At 50.9% G+C, this 20,116-nt stretch overlaps 1 protein-coding gene across 3 annotated transcripts in view; it reads left to right on the forward strand.

Annotated features, from left to right (window-relative positions):
- Positions 1 to 13,909: 13,909 nt before the first annotated feature.
- The window catches only part of ACCS (1-aminocyclopropane-1-carboxylate synthase homolog (inactive)), a 35,202-nt gene continuing 28,995 nt past the window's right edge, over positions 13,910 to 20,116 (forward strand). For all 3 annotated transcript variants that reach the window (XM_067037053.1, XM_059069926.2, XM_067037054.1), the window contains exons 1-3: positions 13,910 to 14,337; positions 15,790 to 16,080; positions 17,713 to 17,772. In XM_067037053.1, coding sequence (XP_066893154.1) covers positions 15,790 to 16,080; positions 17,713 to 17,772 — 351 coding nt within the window. In that variant the 5' untranslated portion in view covers positions 13,910 to 14,337. The remainder of the gene's footprint in view (positions 14,338 to 15,789; positions 16,081 to 17,712; positions 17,773 to 20,116) is intronic.

Here is a 20,116-nt window from a genome sequence, read left to right on the forward strand (position 1 = left end):
ATTGTCTTAATTTTAATTATTTTAATTTGAATTTAAACAGCCATGCATGGTTAGTTGCTACTTGTACTGGCCAGCTCAGCCATAGACCAAATTCATCACAGCTGCTCCCAAAATCATCCTTAATTGACCGGAGAGTGTGGCTCAAGGGGGTCTTGCCCGGGGGGTGGGGGTGGGGGGTGGGGCAGGGGACATGGCTTCTACCTCGAACTCCTGGCTTGTGTGGTTGTGCAGCCTTTTGCCTGAAGCACTTAGCCTTCCTGTGCCTCAGTTTCCTCATCTGTAAAACTTGGAATAATAATGCCTGCCCCACATATCTCACAGGCTCGTGATGAGGGTCACGTGGAATAATACAGGGAGGAATGCTTCGTACTCTGGAAAGTAGTAGAGAAATGAAAGAATTTGTTTAAAGAATATTCTCGGAACGGGTGAGTCCATTGGCACAAGTGTGTTCAGGCTGGGCCAGGGTGTGGAGATGTGGTATGAGTGAATTTGAGGTAGTGGAATGTAACACAGCCTTGACTTAGGCTGTGTCTGCCTGCCTCCCAGCCTGGGGCTGAACTCGGATGTGGGCTGCTCCGGACTAAATGCGTCAGATGATCAGTGAAGGCCTCAGGGAACCGATTCTGATCTGAGGCTGGATCCACACACACAGTCCTGATCTTCCCCTCAGATTTACTCCTTCCGTGGTTTCCTGGCTTCAATAAATGGCAAGTCTATCTTTCCAGTTGCTCAGCCCAAGGGCCTGCGTCATCCTTGATGCCTTTCTTCCCCTCCCACCCCATGTCTGATCAAGCAGCAAATCCCGTGACCTTGACTTCTACCCAGCATCCAACCGCTTCTCACCATCCTCACACCCTTAGCCATGTATCACCACCTCACCCTAGGGTTATGGCAGTGTCCTCCTATCCGGTCCCACCCTTGACCCTCTACAGCAGCATTTTCCCCACATGATAGAGGGATCCTTTTTTTTTTTTTTTTTAACATCTTTAATTGAGTATAACTGTTTTACAATAGTGTGGTAGTTTCTCCTTTACAACAAAGTGAATCAGTTATACATATACATACATATGTTCCCATATCTCTTCCCTCTGGCATCGAGGGATGCTTTTATATGCTAAATCAGATCAAGTCTTGCTCAAAACCCTGCAAAGGCTTCCTGCCACACTGCGGGGAAGTCACGCTTCTTCCAGTGGCCTACAGAGCCCACCTGTTCCATCTCTGACCTCATCCCCAAATACTCCACTCCAGCCATGCAGCCTCTTGCTGGTCCTTGGACACACTAAGCCCCAGGGCCTTTGCACTCACTGTTCCCTCTGCCTGGAATGCTCTACTGGATATCCTCACGGCTCCGCCTTCACTGGCTCCAGGTCTCTGCTCAAATGTCAGATTATCAGAGGGGTTTTCTGTGGTACACCTGGCATAAAGCAGTTGTCTCCTACCTCGCGCACCCACCTACCCGTGACGGTGCTTGGTGCATAACTAGTGCTTGGTCATACTTGTTGGACAATTGACATTCTAGGCACAAGGGGTCACTGGCAGCTCTGCAGCACAGCAGCGTCAGGAGACTTGCTGTGTGACTTGGACAAGCTACTTGTCTTCTTTGGACTTCAGATGCCTCAACTGCACAATGAGGCCTGAATAAGGGACTCGACAATCTTGAAGATTCCTCTTACTTTCAAAGAGTCCATGATTCTAAGCTCCTTAGGCCCCCCCGATTCTACCTGCATGCTTGCCCTATGGCTTGGCGAGCTGGCCCTCCAGAGGAGCGTTAGATCTTGGGTTCGCCAAGGGACCACTTAAGAAGGAGGACGGAGTCTAAGCGGGGGCCACTGGGGCCGGGACGGAAAGAGCAAGGGGACGACTTTTGCGGAATGCGGGCCTCTCGGAGTGGTTCCATTGGCCTGGATTCATTTCAGACACTCAAACCAGGGTCCCCTGGGCCTTGTTTCTGTTTCTGTTCTTTTTATGTACTAAGGGGCTCCTCCCAGTCTTTCTCGCTTGGTGGCGGGCGCGGTCGCCTCTCTCCTCCTGGGCTAGCAAAGTCTAGCCCCGCCACATCGTTTTCTGGCTCCCCAAGCAGTATTTCCTTAGGATTCTTGGGCTCCACGAATCTGGGGAGGCCTGACCCGACCATTTCTTCCTCCCCTTCACCAGAAAGCTCTTCTCCCCACCTCCCCTCGGACCCCAAATTGCACAGCCCCCCTCCTCCTCCTGTTTCTCAAGGACACAGGCGTTGGAGAGCCAAGGCCCCCTCTTTCCATCCCTCCCCTCCTCTTCTCCGAGCCCCAGAAGGGGCTGCCTGATGCTTAGCTATTTTTATCCCAGGAGCTTTCTCAAGGAGAAAGCAGCGTGGTCCCCGAGCCAAAGCACGCGGCTGTGTCCCTATGGAAAACCTCCCCTCATGGGGAAAGAATCCAGGGGATTTTTTGGGTCCTGGCTGGAAGCCTTTGATTTTGGTTTGGCCCTCGCTCATTTATCAAGGTTTCAGTTTGTGGATGTGTTGTTTTCTTATAGGAATGAAGGCAACACCCCATCATGAATCAGGTCTGGATATCGACCTCTGTGCAACTGTGATCAGCCTGGGGTTCGGGATTTTCAAAAAAGTGCTTTTATCTCATTTGTGTCAATAGCAGAATGGACATAGTGTGGCGTAATGGAAAACTGGCTGGCCTAGAGGCAGGGGTGTGGGTGTAGGGGCAGAACTGATATGTACTGAACACCCACTAGCTCCAGACTCCATTCGTTATGCTTACAAGTTCTCTAGGAAAAAGGGATAATTAGTGTCCAAGTCTGGGGAAACTGACTCAGAGAGGTTAGGTAACTTGCTCAAGGTTTCCTGCAACACATAAAAGAGCAGGGATTCACACCCAGGATTTGGGAAGCACCTGACCACTCAGCTTCCCTCCACCCGGATTTAAGTCTCAGCCCTGCCACGTGGTAGCTGTGTGACTTGAGGCAAGTGGCTTCACCTCTCTGGGCCTTGTGTCTTCACTTGTAAAGTTAGGGTTGTAATAACTGGCTTGATGGGCATTGGGGAGGGTGCAGTGAGATGCTGTGTGTAAAGGGCTTGGGCAGAGACGAGAATAAAGGCTACCTTGTCACCCCACCCCCCCTCCCTGTTGCCATCATTTCTTCCATGGAGGGTCCCGGGTCACGTCAGTTCCTGAAGAGCCAGGTGTCTGTCTGCCTCCCCCAGGCACGTCTGTGGCGGTTCCTGCACCTTGTCTTCCTCGTCCTTGGAGTTTCCCTCTTCTGTGGCCTTAGAGCTTCTGAGGTCTGAAGGGTGGCGATCTTTGAAGCTGCCTTGTCTTCCTGAGAGGAAAAGCGTCTGGACAGAAACAAAAGGAAGCATCGGGCCAAGGTTGCAGGCGTTCGAATCTCAACTTTCCAACGTGTTAGTTCATGTCCTCCGAGAAGCAGACGCCAAAATGGGATTCAAAACGCAATGTATTAATTGGAGGAAACACCTGTGAAGGATAAACGGGAGGGAGCAGGAGGAGGTGGGAGAGCCTTGAGACTGTGGTCCTGGTAGAGAAGAAAGAAGGAAGGGGGCCCGAGGCAGGAAGAGGTTTTAGATCGCAACACAGCTCCCAAAAAAGCTCAGCCCCACGATGGGGAGTCCTGGAGCCAAAGTAGGCTGAGGGGGCAAGTCCACACCTCCTAGGACCAGGCCTGTGTCAGTGCCCCTGCCACGGCCCATCACAGGCTGAGCGCGGCCTGCGCGGGGAGCAGGAAGCCTGCCTCAGTGAGGACGCGATGGTGGGCCCGGGGGGACAGAGCTGGGCTGTGGTCCACTCGGCTCCCTCAGCGGGAGATCCCAAGTGCTTCGCTCCGCGGCACGTGGGATCTTCCCGGACCGGGGCGCGAACCCGTGTCCCCCGCATCGGCAGGCGGATTCTCAACCACTGCACCACCAGGGAAGCCCCCACGTGGTTCACTTTTACCACATTTGCTTACTCAGTAGGCGAACTTGGGAAACATGCTCTCCAAAGCTCAGATTCAGCATCTGTAAAATGCGGATGATAATAATAGTATCTGGGCCTCGGGGTTTGTTTCAGTTTTCTCCTGCTGTGTGACACATCGTCCCCTGAACTTTGGGGCTTAAAACAACACTGATTCATTCTCTCTCACAATTCTGTGGGGCAGTGGGGCTCAGTCGGGGGGGGGGGCGCTGGAATGTGCAAGATGGCATCTCACCCTCCAGGCGCTCTCTCCACAAGCCTCCTCCTCATTCCCCAGCCTGGCCTGAACTTCCGTGCAGCATGGCGGCTGGCTTCCAAGGGCCAGCGGTCCAAGAGGACAAGCCCCAGGGGCCAAGCACGTGGGCTAATGTCCCATTGGCTGACTCGTGACACGTGGCCAAACCCAGAGTCGGCATGGGGGGGGGCTACACAAGGGCATTCATTGTGGTCACCAGGGTTACAGGCTGCCACAGGGCTACGGGGGTGGGCTTGGGGTGTGTGTGACAGGGTAATGTTGCTAAGCGCTCAGCACAGTGTCTGGCCCGCCTCTATATATGTGCCCAGGACACAGTGATTGGCAGGATGAAACCCCCTCTGAAAGGCTCTGGGGTGAAGGTGTCCGTCCGCTCTGGCTCTGAGGAGAACTTAGCAGAGAGGGCTGATGGGAGAGGGGACACTTGGGTCTTGTCCCTGCCCCAAAATTCCTAGGAAGACGGGAAGTGCTGGAGCCCAACTTTGTAGATTCTGGGTTTGGGGGAAGACGCAGGTCAACAGAAGCCCAATAAGGCAGAGCAGGCCTCCCAGGGGACGAGGAGAAGACTTCCTGCCAAGAAGATTCCCAGTGGGAAGGAACTCACAACTGTGGAGTAACTGGGAGAAAATGTCCTGTGGAAACTCTCAATCCATCATCTCTAGGTCTCCCGGGGGAGAGTGAGAGGAGTCAGCTCCTTCCAGAACATTCCGTGTAGTGACTTCGGTCTTGGGAGACTGGCGGGCGCACAGTAGGCCTCCGTAAACATGGACTGAAAGAATGAAAGTTGAGATGATCGGGGGAGGAATGGTGTGGTGGATGGCTGGGCAGAATCTGGCAGGGGGAGGCTTAAATTTATATTCATTATTTCACATAATGCTTTCCAACCCTCTTCCCTCACCTCTCTTCACAGATGAGAAATTGCTGCCCAGAGATGCTTAATAACTTGCTTACAGCCACAGTTTCTAAGTGGCTGAGCTGGGATTCGAACTTGTGACTTGACACCCAGGCTCTTGACAACAACTCCATATAGATCTCACCACACTGCACCATACCTCACTCAGAGAAAGGGACATTTCAGGGGATCACAGCAAACAAGGTCCAGACAACAAGCGGATGAGTTCAGAGCCTGCCAAAGCCAGACAGCACCTTCCCCCCAGGGAGCAAGGCCACCCGGTCACCCCGCGGTTGGCATCTCCCGCCTGCTCTCCCCCAGCACCCCCAGGGCCGAGGACACTCGGTCTCCCTCCCAGGACCAGGGCTCCTGAAGGGGGCCCCTTGGCTTTGAAGTGTGGGTGACAGGAGTAGATAGTGTCCATGGATAATGTAACAAAACCCTTTTCTTTGTGCCCGGAGCAGTATATCGTGGGTCTTGGGCGGAGGGAGAGGTGGGTGTGGCTGGAACAAACTCCTCTTTGACAGACGGAGCAGAAAGACGCGGGGCGAAAGCAAACGGAAGGAGCCCAGAAGAGACTGACTTAACTGAGCCACAGCTCTGGTAAGGAGAACAGCTTATTCATATCTGAAGAGGTAGTGAATGCTGGCAGCATACTAAGTACTGGAAGGAAGGGAGATGCTGCCATCGAAATAGATCCAGGCAAAGTCATGAGATGGAGAAGCCAGAGGAAGAGGCATTGGCAGGAGGGGTAGCGGGGGCAGGAGGCTGGGGAGGGAACGAACGGGAGGGTGAAGGGGGCAGTGGGCTGTAATAATCGTGCTTTCCCTCACAGACCTCCTTCGTTTGCCTGAGAATATGATTCTTCATCTTTGGGGGATTTCGATGAAAGCCCGGTCCTTGCCATTCCCATAACACCAAATGTACTTGCAGAGAAAATTCGGTGTGGGATGAGAGATCCCCTGGAGCCCATCCACAGCCCCTCTAAGACAGTGTTGTTGTTGTTTTTCTCGGCCACGGCACCCATGCGGGGTCTTAGTTCCCAGACCAGGGATCGAACCCGCACCCTCTGCAGTGGAGCGTGGAGTCTTAACCACTGGACCCCCCAGCGAAGTCCCAGACAGTGGGTTATTCTCTTTTTTTTTTTCAATATACCAAAATCGATTGTATTTCTATACATTTGCAATGAACAATCTGAAAATGAAATTAAGAAAACAATTCCACTCACAATAGCCTCCAAAAAAAATAAAATACATGAGAACAAAGTCAACAAAAGAAATGCAGAATGTGTCTCTGAAAGCTATAAAACATTGCGGAAGTAAACTAAAGATCTCAATAAGTGGAAAAACATCATGTATTCATGGGTAGACAATGGGCTCTTAACGAGTGGAATTCATCCTCATGGTCCACCCCAGGGTCTCGGGGTCAGCGAGGCAGAGGTAGAACTTGGCATTGGTTTGGGGAAAGGCTTCCCAGGGGACTCCAACGTGGACCCTGGTTGAGAATATCGTCCTGGGGCTCCAGGAATCCCAGATGAAGACCTCAGGCTTTCAGGGAGCAAAAGTGTTCTACTCCAGCATTGAGAACAAGTGAATCCAAGCCAGGAACGTACCTCACACAGTCCCAGGTGTCCTGACTGGTTTGGGAACCTCCAGTCAGCCCCACAAGGCAGTTAGTCACTCAGATACGAGCTCAGGAAGATCTGTACTGTCTTCCCAAGTGCTCAGAATAAAAGCCTAAATCCTCACCGAGGTTCACGAAACCTTGTGAGATCCTTTCCTCAAATTCAGCAAATACAAGTTCTCACCTCAGGGCCTCTGCACTTGCTGTTCCCTTTGCCTGGGGCTATTGCCCCAGAGATCCACGGGGACTCTCTTTCAGTTCCTGAGGGTCTTTCTAATTACCCTGTCCAAAGAGCATTCCCTCTTGCTCTGAATCCCCTGCCCAACTTGGATTTTCTTTATAGCACTTATCCAACTCTGTTGGTTTATATACGTTGTTCATTTTCTGTCACCTGTTTTAGAAGGTAAATTACAAGAGGGCTGCCCCTTTTTGTTGCCTTCTGTGACACCAGTGCCTAGAACAGTGTCTAGCACATGGCAGTGGCTCATTAAGTATTTGTTGAATGAATGAATATTGATAATTCTTTCCTCTCTGTTATCCCACAGGACACAGATGTCAGTTTTGAATTTGGTTAAAAACTCCCTGGAAACATAGAGCTGCTTTTTAGAGCCGTTTCCCCATGTAATTAGCAAATAAGTAAACAAAAAGCAGCTCCTTGACACCTACTGTATGCTCAGCCCCCACAGGCTACAGGGAGGTACAAGCAAAGAGTTAGTCTCTCTCTTCAAGGTCTTTACAATCCAGTTGGGGATGAGTGCTCAGGTCGTAGAATGCCTAAGCAGACAACTGCTCAGAACCTTGAAGGATAGTCGTTGGGGCTCTGAGGGGCCGGAGTGGTCAGAGAGGCTTTCCGGAGGAGGGAACACCTGCAGTGCCCTTTGAAGAACAGGGCCTGCTGGGTAACTGGTTGGAAGAAGAATGTTTTCCAGAGGGCAACCAAGTGGCAACCTCCTTCAGGTCCTGATGGAGGAAGACGGGTTGAGCGGGTCACAGCCACCATATCCTGACATTATGGCATTCCTGCTCCTCAGGCTCTCCACTCATACAACCTGGAGACCAGGCCAGACCTAATGGAATCAGGGTACTATTGCTGTGGCCTAGGGATCCAGGAAGAGAACGCATTAGACGTAGATTCAGACACACCTGGAGCCAGGCCAATGCAAGCAGCGTGAACTTGCACAAGGCTGAGGAAAACTTGCTGGGCCTCAGTTTCCCCATCTATAAAATGGAACCGAGGACACTTTCCTCACTGGATTGTTGGGAGGCCCAGTATGTTCAACTCTGGATCCATGTCCTCAAAGAGAGCCCATCACTATAGACTCTCAGGTTCTGGCCACAAGTGTGCATGGGTCAGAGTTTTCTCAGGTCACCTCCTCTCTGGGCCTCAGTTTCACTGCTGTCTATCTCTGAGATGTGTCAGGGGACCCTTTGCAGTTTCTTCCCCTCTTGTCTTCACCTCTGTGCTTGCCAGGCTCCTCTTTCCCAACTGAATTTGCATGTGGCCAGGTGGCTATTTAAAAGTCCAGGGAACTGGGGCTTCCCTGGTGGCGCAGTGGTTGGGAGTCCGCCTGCCGATGCGGGGGACACGGGTTCGCGCCCCGGTCCGGGAGGATCCCACGTGCCGCGGAGCGGCTGGGCCCGTGAGCCATGGCCGCTGAGCCTGCGCGTTCGGAGCCTGTGCTCCACGACGGGAGAGGCCACAACAGTGAGAGGCCCGCGTACCGCAAAAACAACAACAACAACAACAAAAACAGTCCAGGGGACTGAAATCAAGGGAGCAAGGGTGATACAAACCAGGGGGGAGTGAGGGAGGGAGGGAGGGAGGGAGGGAGGGAGGGAGGGCAGGAGCTGAGGGCAGCTGGGTCCGCGTCCTGGGGGAGGGACTCGGTCCTTTCCCCACCTCCCACTGCCTACCTCCATGCTTTCCCCACCAGGAAAGAGGACTCAAGGTTCTCCTAAATGAGGCCAAGTCGGACACGGGACTTGGAATCTTGCTCTGCTTTAGCCCGAAAGAGCTGGGGAGGAGAGAGGACTGGAGCGAGGGAACAACAGCGCTCAGCAAATCTGGATTCTAATCCTACCCCTGAGGTTTTCTAGTTGTGCGACACTGGCGAAGGCACCCAACCTCTCTGAGCCTGGGGTCCTATCTGCAAAACAGATCCTAGGAGACGCTAAGAGCGCAGGGGTCGTGCTGAGTTAGGTTGGGATTGTATTGCCGGGCTCGTCCGGGCCCCGCAGTCGGCGCGAGCTCGGTCCCAGCCTTCCGTGGGCGCGCGCCACGCGGCCGGGGCGCTGGCTGCTCTCGGAGGGGCTCGGGGCCTCCGCCCACCTCTCCTCCCGTCCGCGCTTTTCTCTGCGTCTGCGGAGGCCCTTGCCCTGCGTTTTGCGCGCCAGGAAGGAAAATAGGGGTTTAGCGACCCCTCTTGGCGAAGGCATGTTACAGCTGTTGTGGTCGCAGGCGTCCCACAGGCAGGTGGTGGGAAACGCGGGCGGTTGGGGGAAATTAGGGTTTTCCCTCTGGGCAAGTCTTCATTCCACCGTCAGCCGTCACCTGGTGGCTGCAGTGATTGGTCCCTTCATTTCCGTCCTCAGTCCCTCATCGAACAGCTACCAGTAGTAGCCAACAAACACTAATCGAGAACCACCTCTGTGCCTTGGAACCTCAGAAGCTACTGCCCAGAATGGACCCAGACCTTCGATAATTGCATTATGGTATCCATTCGTTCGTTCATTCATTCGTTCATTCCTTCATTAATTCACCCACTCACTCATTCATTCATAAATATGCTTGAACTCCCCTATGGTCCAAGCACCATTCTTTACATTTGAGAAACAGTAAACAAACAAGCAAAGACCCTTGCTCTCGTGAGCTTTATGTTTTAGAAGGGGGCACTGAAAATAGCACACATAATAAACAAGTATCGAGTACATTTGAAGGAGAAAAGTGCTATGAAACATGAAAAGTGGAACGGGGGGGCATTGCAGTGTGACAGAGGTGGAAGCAGGTTGCAGAATGAGGTAGGTGGGCATACTAGGCCTCCGAGAGAAGGTGATATTTATGCAAAGGGTCGTAGGAGATGAGGAAGTGAGCCGAGCAGGCATCTGGGGGCAGAGCAGTCCAGGCATTGGAACCCCGCAAGAGCAAAGGCTTTGAGGCACTGCTGTGCTTTATACTGTGGGCGTGAGCAAAGAGCCTGCCTAAGGAGTCAGGGAGGAAGTTTCCTCGGAGGAGGTGACATGCAGGCATAGGCCTGAAGGAGAAGCAGGAGTCTGCCTCGTGGGGAGGTTTGTGAAAATGCTCTCTGAGTGGAGGCCACGGCACATGCAAAGGCCTGAGGGAATGAGAGATGATGGTGTGCTGGGAGCGATACAGCAGGTTCAGTGTTTTGGGGGTGTTGGTGGGGGGGGAAGAGATGTGCAAAGAATGAGACTAGGTAGAAACTTGTGATTGATTATTCTAGAGGTCTGGTGTGCCACATAAAAGAATTTGGATTCAGAGGTTGCAAATTGATGGCTGAGGGCTGAAACCAACTGGTAAAACCATTTTGCTTGGCAGTGCTTGCCTTTTTTTTTTTTTTTTTTTTTAACTTGAAGGCATAGAGGAGGGATATGCAGGCTTCTGTTAGCCAACGGTCTCCCCAGTCCTCCCCTTTGCCTTAAGCCGGTTTTGCCCATTTGTTACCATTGTGTCCTTGAAGGTATTTGGGTTTCTAACCCCTGTAAGATGAGGGGGAGCCACTGAAGGATCTTGAGCAAAGATCAGACTTTTCCACTGGAAAGTGTATTCTGGGACTCCTTGAAATTGGGGAAAGTTTCCTTCATTTTGGTAGTCTCACGGTCTAACACAGTGCTTGGTACATACTAGGTGGCCAGTGAATTGTCGTTTTGAGTGGGGAATGAACAAACAAATGACAGAAGAGATGGGTCGTCAGTGCAGGCCAGGCTGTGGAATATGTGAGGTCCTAACGCTCTCGGTAAAGTGCCTGCTCACTGTTCATGCGTCCTCTCAGTGTGGAGTCCACGAGGACAGTGTCTCTCCAAGAGGAGTCCAGAATCACCTGCCATGTTTGTTTTAAAATGCAGACTCCTGAGCCCAATTATAGACCTACTGGATTGAAATTCCTTAGTGGAGCCCAGGCACCTGCATTTTAAACAAGCACCCACTGAAGTTGGAGAACAGTCACAAGACAGGGTATTCTTTTTTTTTTTTTTTTTTTGCGGTATGCGGGCCTCTCGCTGCTGTGGCCTCTCCCGTTGCGGAGCACAGGCTCCGGACGCGCAGGCTCAGCGGCCATGGCTCACGGGCCCAGCCGCTCCGCGGCACGTGGGATCTTCCCGGACCGGGGCACGAACCCGTGTCCCCTGCATCGGCAGGCGGACTCTCAACCACTGCACCACCAGGGAAGCCCTAGACCAATGGTTTTTAAGCTTTTTTTTTTTTTTTTCAAATATAAGCATTTAAAGTTATTGATTTCTCTCCAAACATTGCTTTAGCTACATCCCATAAATTTTGATAAGTTGTTTTTTTATGATCATTCAATTTCCTACTTTCCCTTGTGGTTTCTTTTTTAGCTATAATTTATTTAGCAAATATTTAGTTTCCAAATATTTGAGGTTGTTCAGCTGTCTTTATTAATGATTTCTACTTTAGTTTCATTGTGACTAGAGAACATAAACTACAGTTTCAATCCTTTGAAATTGAGACCTTTTTAGGCCCAAGTACATGGTCTATTTTGGTCAATGTTTCATGTGCACTTGAAGTGTATTCTGCAGTTATTGGGTGTGGTGTTCTACACATGTGAATTAGGTTAAATTGTTTTATAATGTTTAAATGTTCTGACCCTTACGGTCACTTGATCTATCTATTACTAAAAGAGGGGTGCTAAATATTCTAACTATAATTATTGATTTGTCCGTTTCTCCCTTTCATTCTGTCAGTTTCTGCTCTATGTATTTTGAAGTTTTGTTACTAGGCGTATAATTTTAAATTGTTTGTCATTCTGAGGACTTGATCATTTAATTATTATGAAATGTCCTTTTAAATCATTGGTAATTCTTTTTGTTTTCAAGTCTGTGTCAGATATTATTATGGATGCTACAGCTTTATTATGATCCTTTTTTTGGCCGTATGTGTCAAAATACACATAACATAAAATCTACCATCTTAACCATTGCTGAGCGTACAGTTGAGCAGCATTAAATACATTCACGTTGTCGTGCAGCCGTCACCACCATCCGTCCCCATTACTCCCTCACCTTGTAAAACGGAAAACCTATGCCTATTAAATAATTAAATAACTCCCCATTATTGCCTCCCCTAGCCCATGGCAGCAACCATTATACTGTCTGTCTCTATGATTTTGACTACTCTGAGAACCTCATGTAAGTGGAATCATACAGTATTTGTCTTTTGGTGACTGGCTTATTTCACTTAGCATCATGTCCTCAAGGTTCCTCCATGGTGTAGCAAGTGTCCGAATTCCTTCCTTTTTAAGGCTGAATAATATTTCATTATATGTATATGCAATGTTTTGCTCATCCATTCATATGTTGGACGCTTGGGTTGCTTCCACATTTTAGCTAGAGTGAATAATGCTGCTCTGAACATGGGTGTACGATGATCTCTCCAAGACCCTGCTTTCAATTCTTTGGGGAATATACCCAGAATTGCTGGTCATATGGTAATTCTATTTTTAACCTTTTGAGGAACCTCCATATTGTTTTCCACAGTGGCCGCACCGTTTATATTCCCACCAACAGTGCACAAGGGTTCCAATTTCTCCATATCCTCGCCAACACTTGTGTTCTGTTTTGGGGATACTAGCCATCCTCTTATGATTATTTGCATGGTATATTTTTTCCAGTTTTAGCAGTTTGTTTTTTCATTTAACATGTCTCTTGCAAACACCATATTCTTAATCTTACCATTTTATCCAGTCGGATGATCTTTTAACTGGTCTTTGGTCATGAATTAATGTAATCATTGATATGGTTGTATTCAAGTCAATTATCTTGCTATTTGTCTTCTGTTTTTTGTGCCATATGCTCTTTGTTCATTTTTTCCTTCCTCCATGCCTTCTGAATTAATCAGGCATTATTTTGTATCCCATTTATGCTTAGTTATACCTTTTGATTTTTTTAAGAAAACTGTTTGCTCTAGAGATTACAATATGTATCCATCCATCCCTCGGTGAGAAGTTCACAGTCCTTATCAGGGTTTATTAAGATTCATGACCCGATCCCCGATCGTCTCTCCAACCTTTCTCCTGAACCCTGCACGCTCCGGTGGTCGTTATTCGGCTCGTGGCGGTTCATCAATGTTCCACATGGACTCTAACCTTCAAGGCTCTATCAACGGCTTTCTTCTGCTTCCAACACCTCACACTCCAGCTAGCTAACTAGGACTCAAGCATCACTTCCTGAGTGTTTAGGGTGAATGAATGTGTGTGTAAGGCTTCCCGTATGGGGCCAATGCGTGTGTGTGTGTGTCAGGAAAGGGGGCAGTGGTGTTCCATCTCCCTGCCGCATGCTTCCAAGGCACCCAGTAATCTTTCTTATTAGTTAGCACATTTGTATGTCTGCCTTCCCAGTCAACCACGCAGGAACGCTGTTTGTTTCGCCATCACTGTATCCCAGCACTTTGCAGAGATCTTGCACAACACAGGCATTCGATAAGACTACGTTCCTGAATTAAACAGAATGGTATGACTTAAATGGAGAGAACTGGCTTATTTTACATAACGTCCACGGAGGACCAAAAAGTCTTGAGAGCTGCTCAGGGTCACAATGTTAGTGGCCAGGCCAAAGCGAAGACAAGAAGTGGAGTGATCCGAAGACAGCCAAGTCTTCGCAGGCGTATCTGTACTGATGGATCCTGCTTATTGCGTTTCCTGGAGAAAAGGAAACTTTTCCTACTCAAAGGCTCGGCGCGGGCCTGGGACCTTGGTGGTCTAACTCATTGCCAAAGTCCCGGACTGTGCAGGGTCCCAGGCAGAGTTCACCAGATGTTCTGTAGAACGAAAAGAGGAGACATTACAAACTCAGGTTAAAAGCTTTCACAGGGGAAGGATGTTTTCAGGATGCCCTTAATCGGAATTCATGTAACTCCGGAGAGTCTTTTCCATGGGCCGCAACCAGGCATACATTTGTCCAGGGACCTCGCTGACTCCGCCTTAAAATGGGGACACCAAGGCCGGGAGGCAGAGGGAGGCGCCCCCGTGTGCCAGGGGTGGGGAGACCGGGGCGGGAAGGCGGCCAGGGCGCTGAGGCCGCAGAGATCGGAGGTGGCAGCGGGCGGCCCGTCCCTTCCTGGCGGAGCTCTGGCCCCGGGCCCCCTCCCCTTCCGCGGCTTCCTCTCCCCGCCTCACGGTGCTGCGGCGTGTGCGCTCCCTGCGCGCAGGCCACACCCGGGCGTCCTGCGGCCTCGGGCGCGAGTTGACGAACTGCGCCGGAACCTTCCGGGAAGCCCGATCCGGCGCGCACGGTGCCGAGTGCGAGCGCCTGGGCCCGGGTGCCCTGCGCACAGCGGCGGAGAGCGAGTCCGGGCGAGGATTCGGACACAGACTGCGCGCCCCTGAGTGCCGGCGCCGGCTCCTCCAGCTCCGCAGGTAGGTGCAATGCACGCTTTGCAGAACAGGGGGCCCGCGGGGTCTGCCTTGCCCGGGATCGAGGCCTCGCTGCAGAAGTCCCGGCCCTTCCGCCTCGAAGCTCTCGGCCAGACTTAAACTTCCTCCTCCGGGAGACCGGGGGCCGGCGCCCGCGAGGCCCTCGCCGCTCTGCAGGGCTCTTGCGCTCTGCCTTGCGCCCTGTCCGCCCTCTCGTGGGTCTCCGAGGCCCGACCGCGCGGGTTTCGGTCTCTGGACTCGCCGCCGCCCCGCTGGACGCCCCTTGCCCGCCGGCCCCCACCTCCACCCCGCCTCAGCCCCTCTGCCCTGCCGAGGGCCCAGGCATGGGATGGGGTGGGGGGCCAGGTGAGGCTGGGGAGAGCCCAGTCGGTTGGGGGAGACCCCGGAAAAGACTTCGTGGAGCAAAATGTAACCGAGGAGCCCCCTGGGTTTCTGGGCCATTGGTTGGTGTTTGGGGCTTGTGCATCAGGACTGGGGAAAGCGGCGAGGAGTTATAATAACGTATTTTACTGAAGTTTGGCCACGAGACAGGATTTCTTCTAAGCCGAGTTATAATAACGTATTTTACTGAAGTTTGGCCATGGGACAGGATTTCTTCTAAGCTGAGTTATAATAACGTATTTTACTGAAGTTTGGCCATGGGACAGGATTTCTTCTAAGCCGAGTTATAATAACGTATTTTACTGAAGTTTGGCCATGAGCCAGGATTTCTTCTAAGCCATTCACACTAACTCATAGATTTATGTCCTCACTGCTACCCTATGAGGTACACCCACTGTGCCCGAGAGGACACCGGCTTAGAAAGTGGAGGAGTTCACATCTGAGCACAGGATCAGACCAGCCCCGCCCAGCGGCCACGCCTCCCCCACTTCGGGACCGGGGCCGTGGGGGGGCCTTGGGCTCAGCTCAGGGTCTGTGCACTTGCACTTCTGGGAACCCCACTTCCTTCCTCTCAGGCCCCACCCATCATCGCCTCCAAACAACCAGATAATCTCGTTTTCTCCTCTACTCCTATTCGCAACAGTCACAAGACCCCTGGACTCCAGGCTCTTTCTGCTTTAAGTCAGCACATTTTAACTTGGCTTTTTGAAACGGACGTCGGCAAGAACGGAAAAAGAAGCTGGTGACTCTTTAGGCTGCAGAATGAAAAACTTCCACAAAAGTGAAACAAGCTGAAGCAGCCATTTATTAAAGTTGTAGAAAAGTAGCAAGTACAGCCCCTGTCTGTAGATCCTTCGCAGAGTTGATGCCTTGAAGTGACTGCGCACATGGCTACAACTAGTAAGGGACGCGGGAAGTGATGAGTATAGAAACTTGAAGGACGGGGCAGATGGACACGGGGGAGGGCCCCGTGACTCCCAGTTCATTTCTGGTGCCTGGTGCTATGAAAGCCCTTGATCAGATCAGGCACTGAGGGCTTTTGTCTTTCTGCAGATGTTCACACCCCCTCAGAAGGGCTCCGGGACCCCTACCACCTGTCCGGGTTCCGTCTCCACGCAGGGCCTGCACAGTAACCATGGGGATGGTCTGGAAAGAGAATGCTCCAGAAAGCCAGACCAGAAGCCGCTGAAGCCCTACGGAGTGGGTGATCCCACCGCCACCTTCTCCTCCGACAGCCCCTACCTGTCCTCGAGAGGAAGCGTCATTAAATGGTTCTGGGATTCAGCAGAGGAGGGCTACAGGACCTACCACATGGATGAGTATGATGAGGATAAGAACCCCAGTGTGAGTGAAGGCCCCCTCCCCACCGGGACGCAAGAGAGCACGGGGGTGGGGTGGGGCGGCGGGTACCCCACCTGGACCAACAGGGCAGCACACAGCTTGCTATTGTCATGTTGGAGTTCTGCCCCTCTGACTCCCAAAGGGGTGCTCAGAGAGGCCCCTGTACATTACCTGAATCAGAAAACGGCCCATTTATAATTAAGGGAACCTTGATTTGTGAGGGAGGAATTCAAGAACCACGGAGTGCTCTTATATGGATTCTGATCCACAGCCCATGACTATCCAACTTCAGATCTGGGACAGAACTAGGGTTCGGGTTGCACCTGTTTCACTTCCGGGTTGTGTATTCTTGAGCTAATTACTTAATGTCTTTGAACCTCAGTTCACCTCTATAATGGGGTAGTAATACCTCTATAGAACTGTCACAATTAAATGAGATCAGGTATGTAAGTTATGAGCACAGTGCTTCCACATAGAGCGTTCAATAAATGGTAGTTGCTACTATTATTAATGTTATCTGCCCCAATTATTATAACTTATTACTAGTAATACCTTCAGAGGGTAGAGAGCTGTCATGAATAACCCTTTAAGAATCTTTATTTGTTGAGCATGTACCAGGTGCTGGCACTGTTCTGTGTACCAGGGTTACAGCCGTGAACAAAAATAAAGTTCCTGCCCTCATGGAGTTTATAGTCTAGTATGGGAGACAGACATAAATATATATAATATGTTGGGATAAGTCTTGTAGGGAAAAATAAAGCAGGGTAATAGGATAGAGACTGGTGGGGGGGGCTGGGGATATTACTATTTTACGTGAGGTGGTCATAGGTCACTAGTATGGTGACATTGAAGCAGAGGCCTGAAAAAGTGAGGGATTGTATTAGCTATCTCGTGCTGTGTAACAAAGGACTTCAGGTCTCAGCAGCTTAAAACAAACAGTTCACAGTTTCTGGAATTCAGGAATCCAGGTGGTGCTTCAGGCTAAAGATCTCCTGGGAAGTTGCACTGAAGCTGGGGCTGTGGTCTCATTTGAAAGCTTGGTGGGGTGGGGGGATGATCCACTTCCAAGCTCACTCACACGGTTGTTGGCAGGCCTTGGTTCCTCACCACGTGGTCTTCTCCACAGGGCTGACAGGGCCTCTTCTTGCGGTACATTCACCCTTGTTCCTGTTCCTGCCAGAGCACCAGTTTACTGTGTACATTCTTTCATCCTGTAAACTGAGGCTCTTGAGAGATACAGCGGTGTCTTGGGACATGTATCCAGCCTTCAGGGACTTCCCATCTAGTGGGAGAGATAAAGCCTGTACATCAGTCCCTGTGACCTGGGGCAGAAACTGACTAGTGCTGTAAAGGGGGCCGGATAAAGTGCTTTGGGATCCAGAAGAAGAAAAGATCCCTTGCAGGTGGGATTTTGAGGAAGGCTTCCTGGAGGAGATGGCATTTGCACAGAGCTTTAGAAATGGGAAGATAGGATCAGGGAGCCATGTGGAGGGCATGGCTTGAGCAAAGGCCAGGAGGGGTGGTGGGAAGGGTGGGACTGCAGAGAGCTTCGCTTTGCTGCCTTGGTGCGCCCCCCGGGGCCTTCTGATGGCACCCTCTGCTGTGCTCACGTGGCTCTGTACCTCTCACCTCCAGGGCATCATTAACTTGGGCACCAGTGAGAACAAACTCTGCTTTGACCTGCTGTCCAGGCGGGTAAGTCCCGGTGCACCTCTGGGTGGCATCCCCAGCTCCAAGGGGCTGTCTTCTCTGGGATTCCTTGGAATACTTCCCCCAGAGAGCCTGCCGCTTGCTTCAGTGGCCTCGGGGACCACTTTCTCTGCCGTCTCGGGAGAGTCACTTCCCCACTGTGACCCTCCTTCTTCACTTCTTCTGGCTCTTTACCTCCTCAGTTCCTCCTGCTGTCTGGGTCCCTACTCTCAGGGGGAGATAGATACTCGGTGATGTGTGGTCAGTAGTTAACAACTGGCCCTGGGAGAAAGAGGTCCCTGATCGGTAGCTTTTCTGATTCCCATAGTGTAAGTGTCCCCACTGTGGCCGATATCAAGCTATTGCTAGGACATCACCGCATGCAGAGCTGGGAAGAGAGGTGCAGGGGCACCATCACGGGGTAATCCCACCATGCAGACACCTGGATGCAAAGAACCTCCAGAGCACAGATGAGAGCAAAATGGAGTAACATAGACAGGAGCAATATTGTTTGAGTACTTTTTTTTTTTTTTTTTGCGGTACGCTGGCCTCTCACTGCTGTGGCCTCTCCCGTTGCGGAGCACAGGCTCCGGACGCGCAGGCTCAGCGGCCACGGCTCACGGGCCCAGCCGCTCCGCGGCACGTGGGATCCTCCCGGACCGGGGCACGAACCCGCGTCCCCTGCATCGGCAGGCGGACTCTCAACCACTGCGCCACCAGGGAAGCCCCTGTTTGAGTACTTTTTACCTTTGTTTTTCTTGTAACTGACTTACATAATTTAGATGTATAGTTTATATAATTTAATTTTTGAAAATGGTACAGTTTGCAAGATTCCTGAAATCAGATTTCTTTCTTTTATTTACTTTTTAAAATTGAAGTATAATTGCTGTACAGTATTATACAAGTTACAGGTATACAGTAGAGTGATTCACAATTTTTAAAGATTATACTCCATTTATAGTTATTATAAAACAGTGACTATATTCCCCGTGTTGTTCAGTATATCCTTGTAGCTTGTTTTATACCTAATAGTTTGGACCTCTTAATCTCCTCCCCTTATGTTGCCCCCCCCCCTTCCCTCTACCTGCCAACTCACAGATAGAGAAAATAATCAGATTTCTTGAGCTGGTGTGAGCCATCTCCAGTAAACTGCTGGAACTATCTGATAAATGTGTCTCTCGAGGCCTAGGAGCTAGAGTTTGGAACTGTGGAGAGAGTGATATTTAACCCAAAGGAACATATTTCCAAAGGGAAACATCTAAGCTGCAAGGGGAGAGGGGTGTAGGGCGTGGGCTTGAAAAGCCTGTTCTACCCAAAGCCAGCTCAAAGTCAGCTCCCCACTCTAAGGCAGCTCAGCGCCATCCGGTAGAAATAAACTGTGAGCCACCTATGTAATTAAAAATTTTCTATTAAATAAGTACAAAGAAACTGGTAAAATTCATTTCCATCATGTGTTTTATTTAGCCCATTGTATCTAAAATATGGCCATTTCAACATGTAATCAATATAAAAAATTATTAATGAGATAGTTTACATACTTCTTTCATGTAAGTCTTCAGAATCCAGTGTCTCAATTCAGGAGAGTCACACATAAGGGCCACATGTGGCCACAGGCCTCCGTGTCGGACAGTGCCGTGCTCAAGGACGAAGGAGAAATGGAAGAGGCTGCGGTTATAGACACGTGGTTCATTCCCTTTCTTCCTTTTGGTCCCGCTGCCCAAGGCTTCTGCCTTTCCTTGACTTTGTGGGTGTGATGCCCTGGGAGTCACTAACCCAGCACCCAGGCAGTGGACGGGGATGGTCTGGAAATGGCCACATTTTGCAAAGTGTGAGGTTGAGCTGAGCCTGCAGGAAGACAGCGGCCTGAGTCCCTCCATGACTTAAGAGCCAAGACCGAGGTAGGGCACCCAGTTCTGGGACCTCTTCTGTCACCCCGTTGGAGGAGCTGCGGAGCGTGGTCTCCTATCGCTGCCTCTGCAAATCCACCCCTCTGGTTTGGTTGGGCGGCGGTGCTGTATAAAGAGCACTGGACTAGGAGTCCAAACTTCTGGTTTGTCTTAGCTTCGCCACTTGCCGGTGCTGTGATGTTGGCTGAGCCACCTGATTTTTTTTTTTTTGGTCTTGCCGTGCGGCTTGCAGGATCATAGTTCCCTGACCAGGGATTGATCCTGGGCCCCCTGCAGTGGAAGCACACAGTCTTAACCACTGGACCGCCAGGGAAGTCCCACACCTGACATTTTTAAGACTCAGTTTTCTCATCTGCAAAATGGGCACGAGAATGCTGTCCCTGGGCTGCCCCGTCTCAGTTTCTCTGATAAGTGGACCAAGCCCTTGGCTTTAGACGCCCTGG

This window comes from Kogia breviceps, chromosome 7 (genome assembly GCF_026419965.1).
Source record: "Kogia breviceps isolate mKogBre1 chromosome 7, mKogBre1 haplotype 1, whole genome shotgun sequence".
In the NCBI taxonomy this organism is placed as follows: Eukaryota; Metazoa; Chordata; class Mammalia; order Artiodactyla; family Physeteridae; genus Kogia; species Kogia breviceps.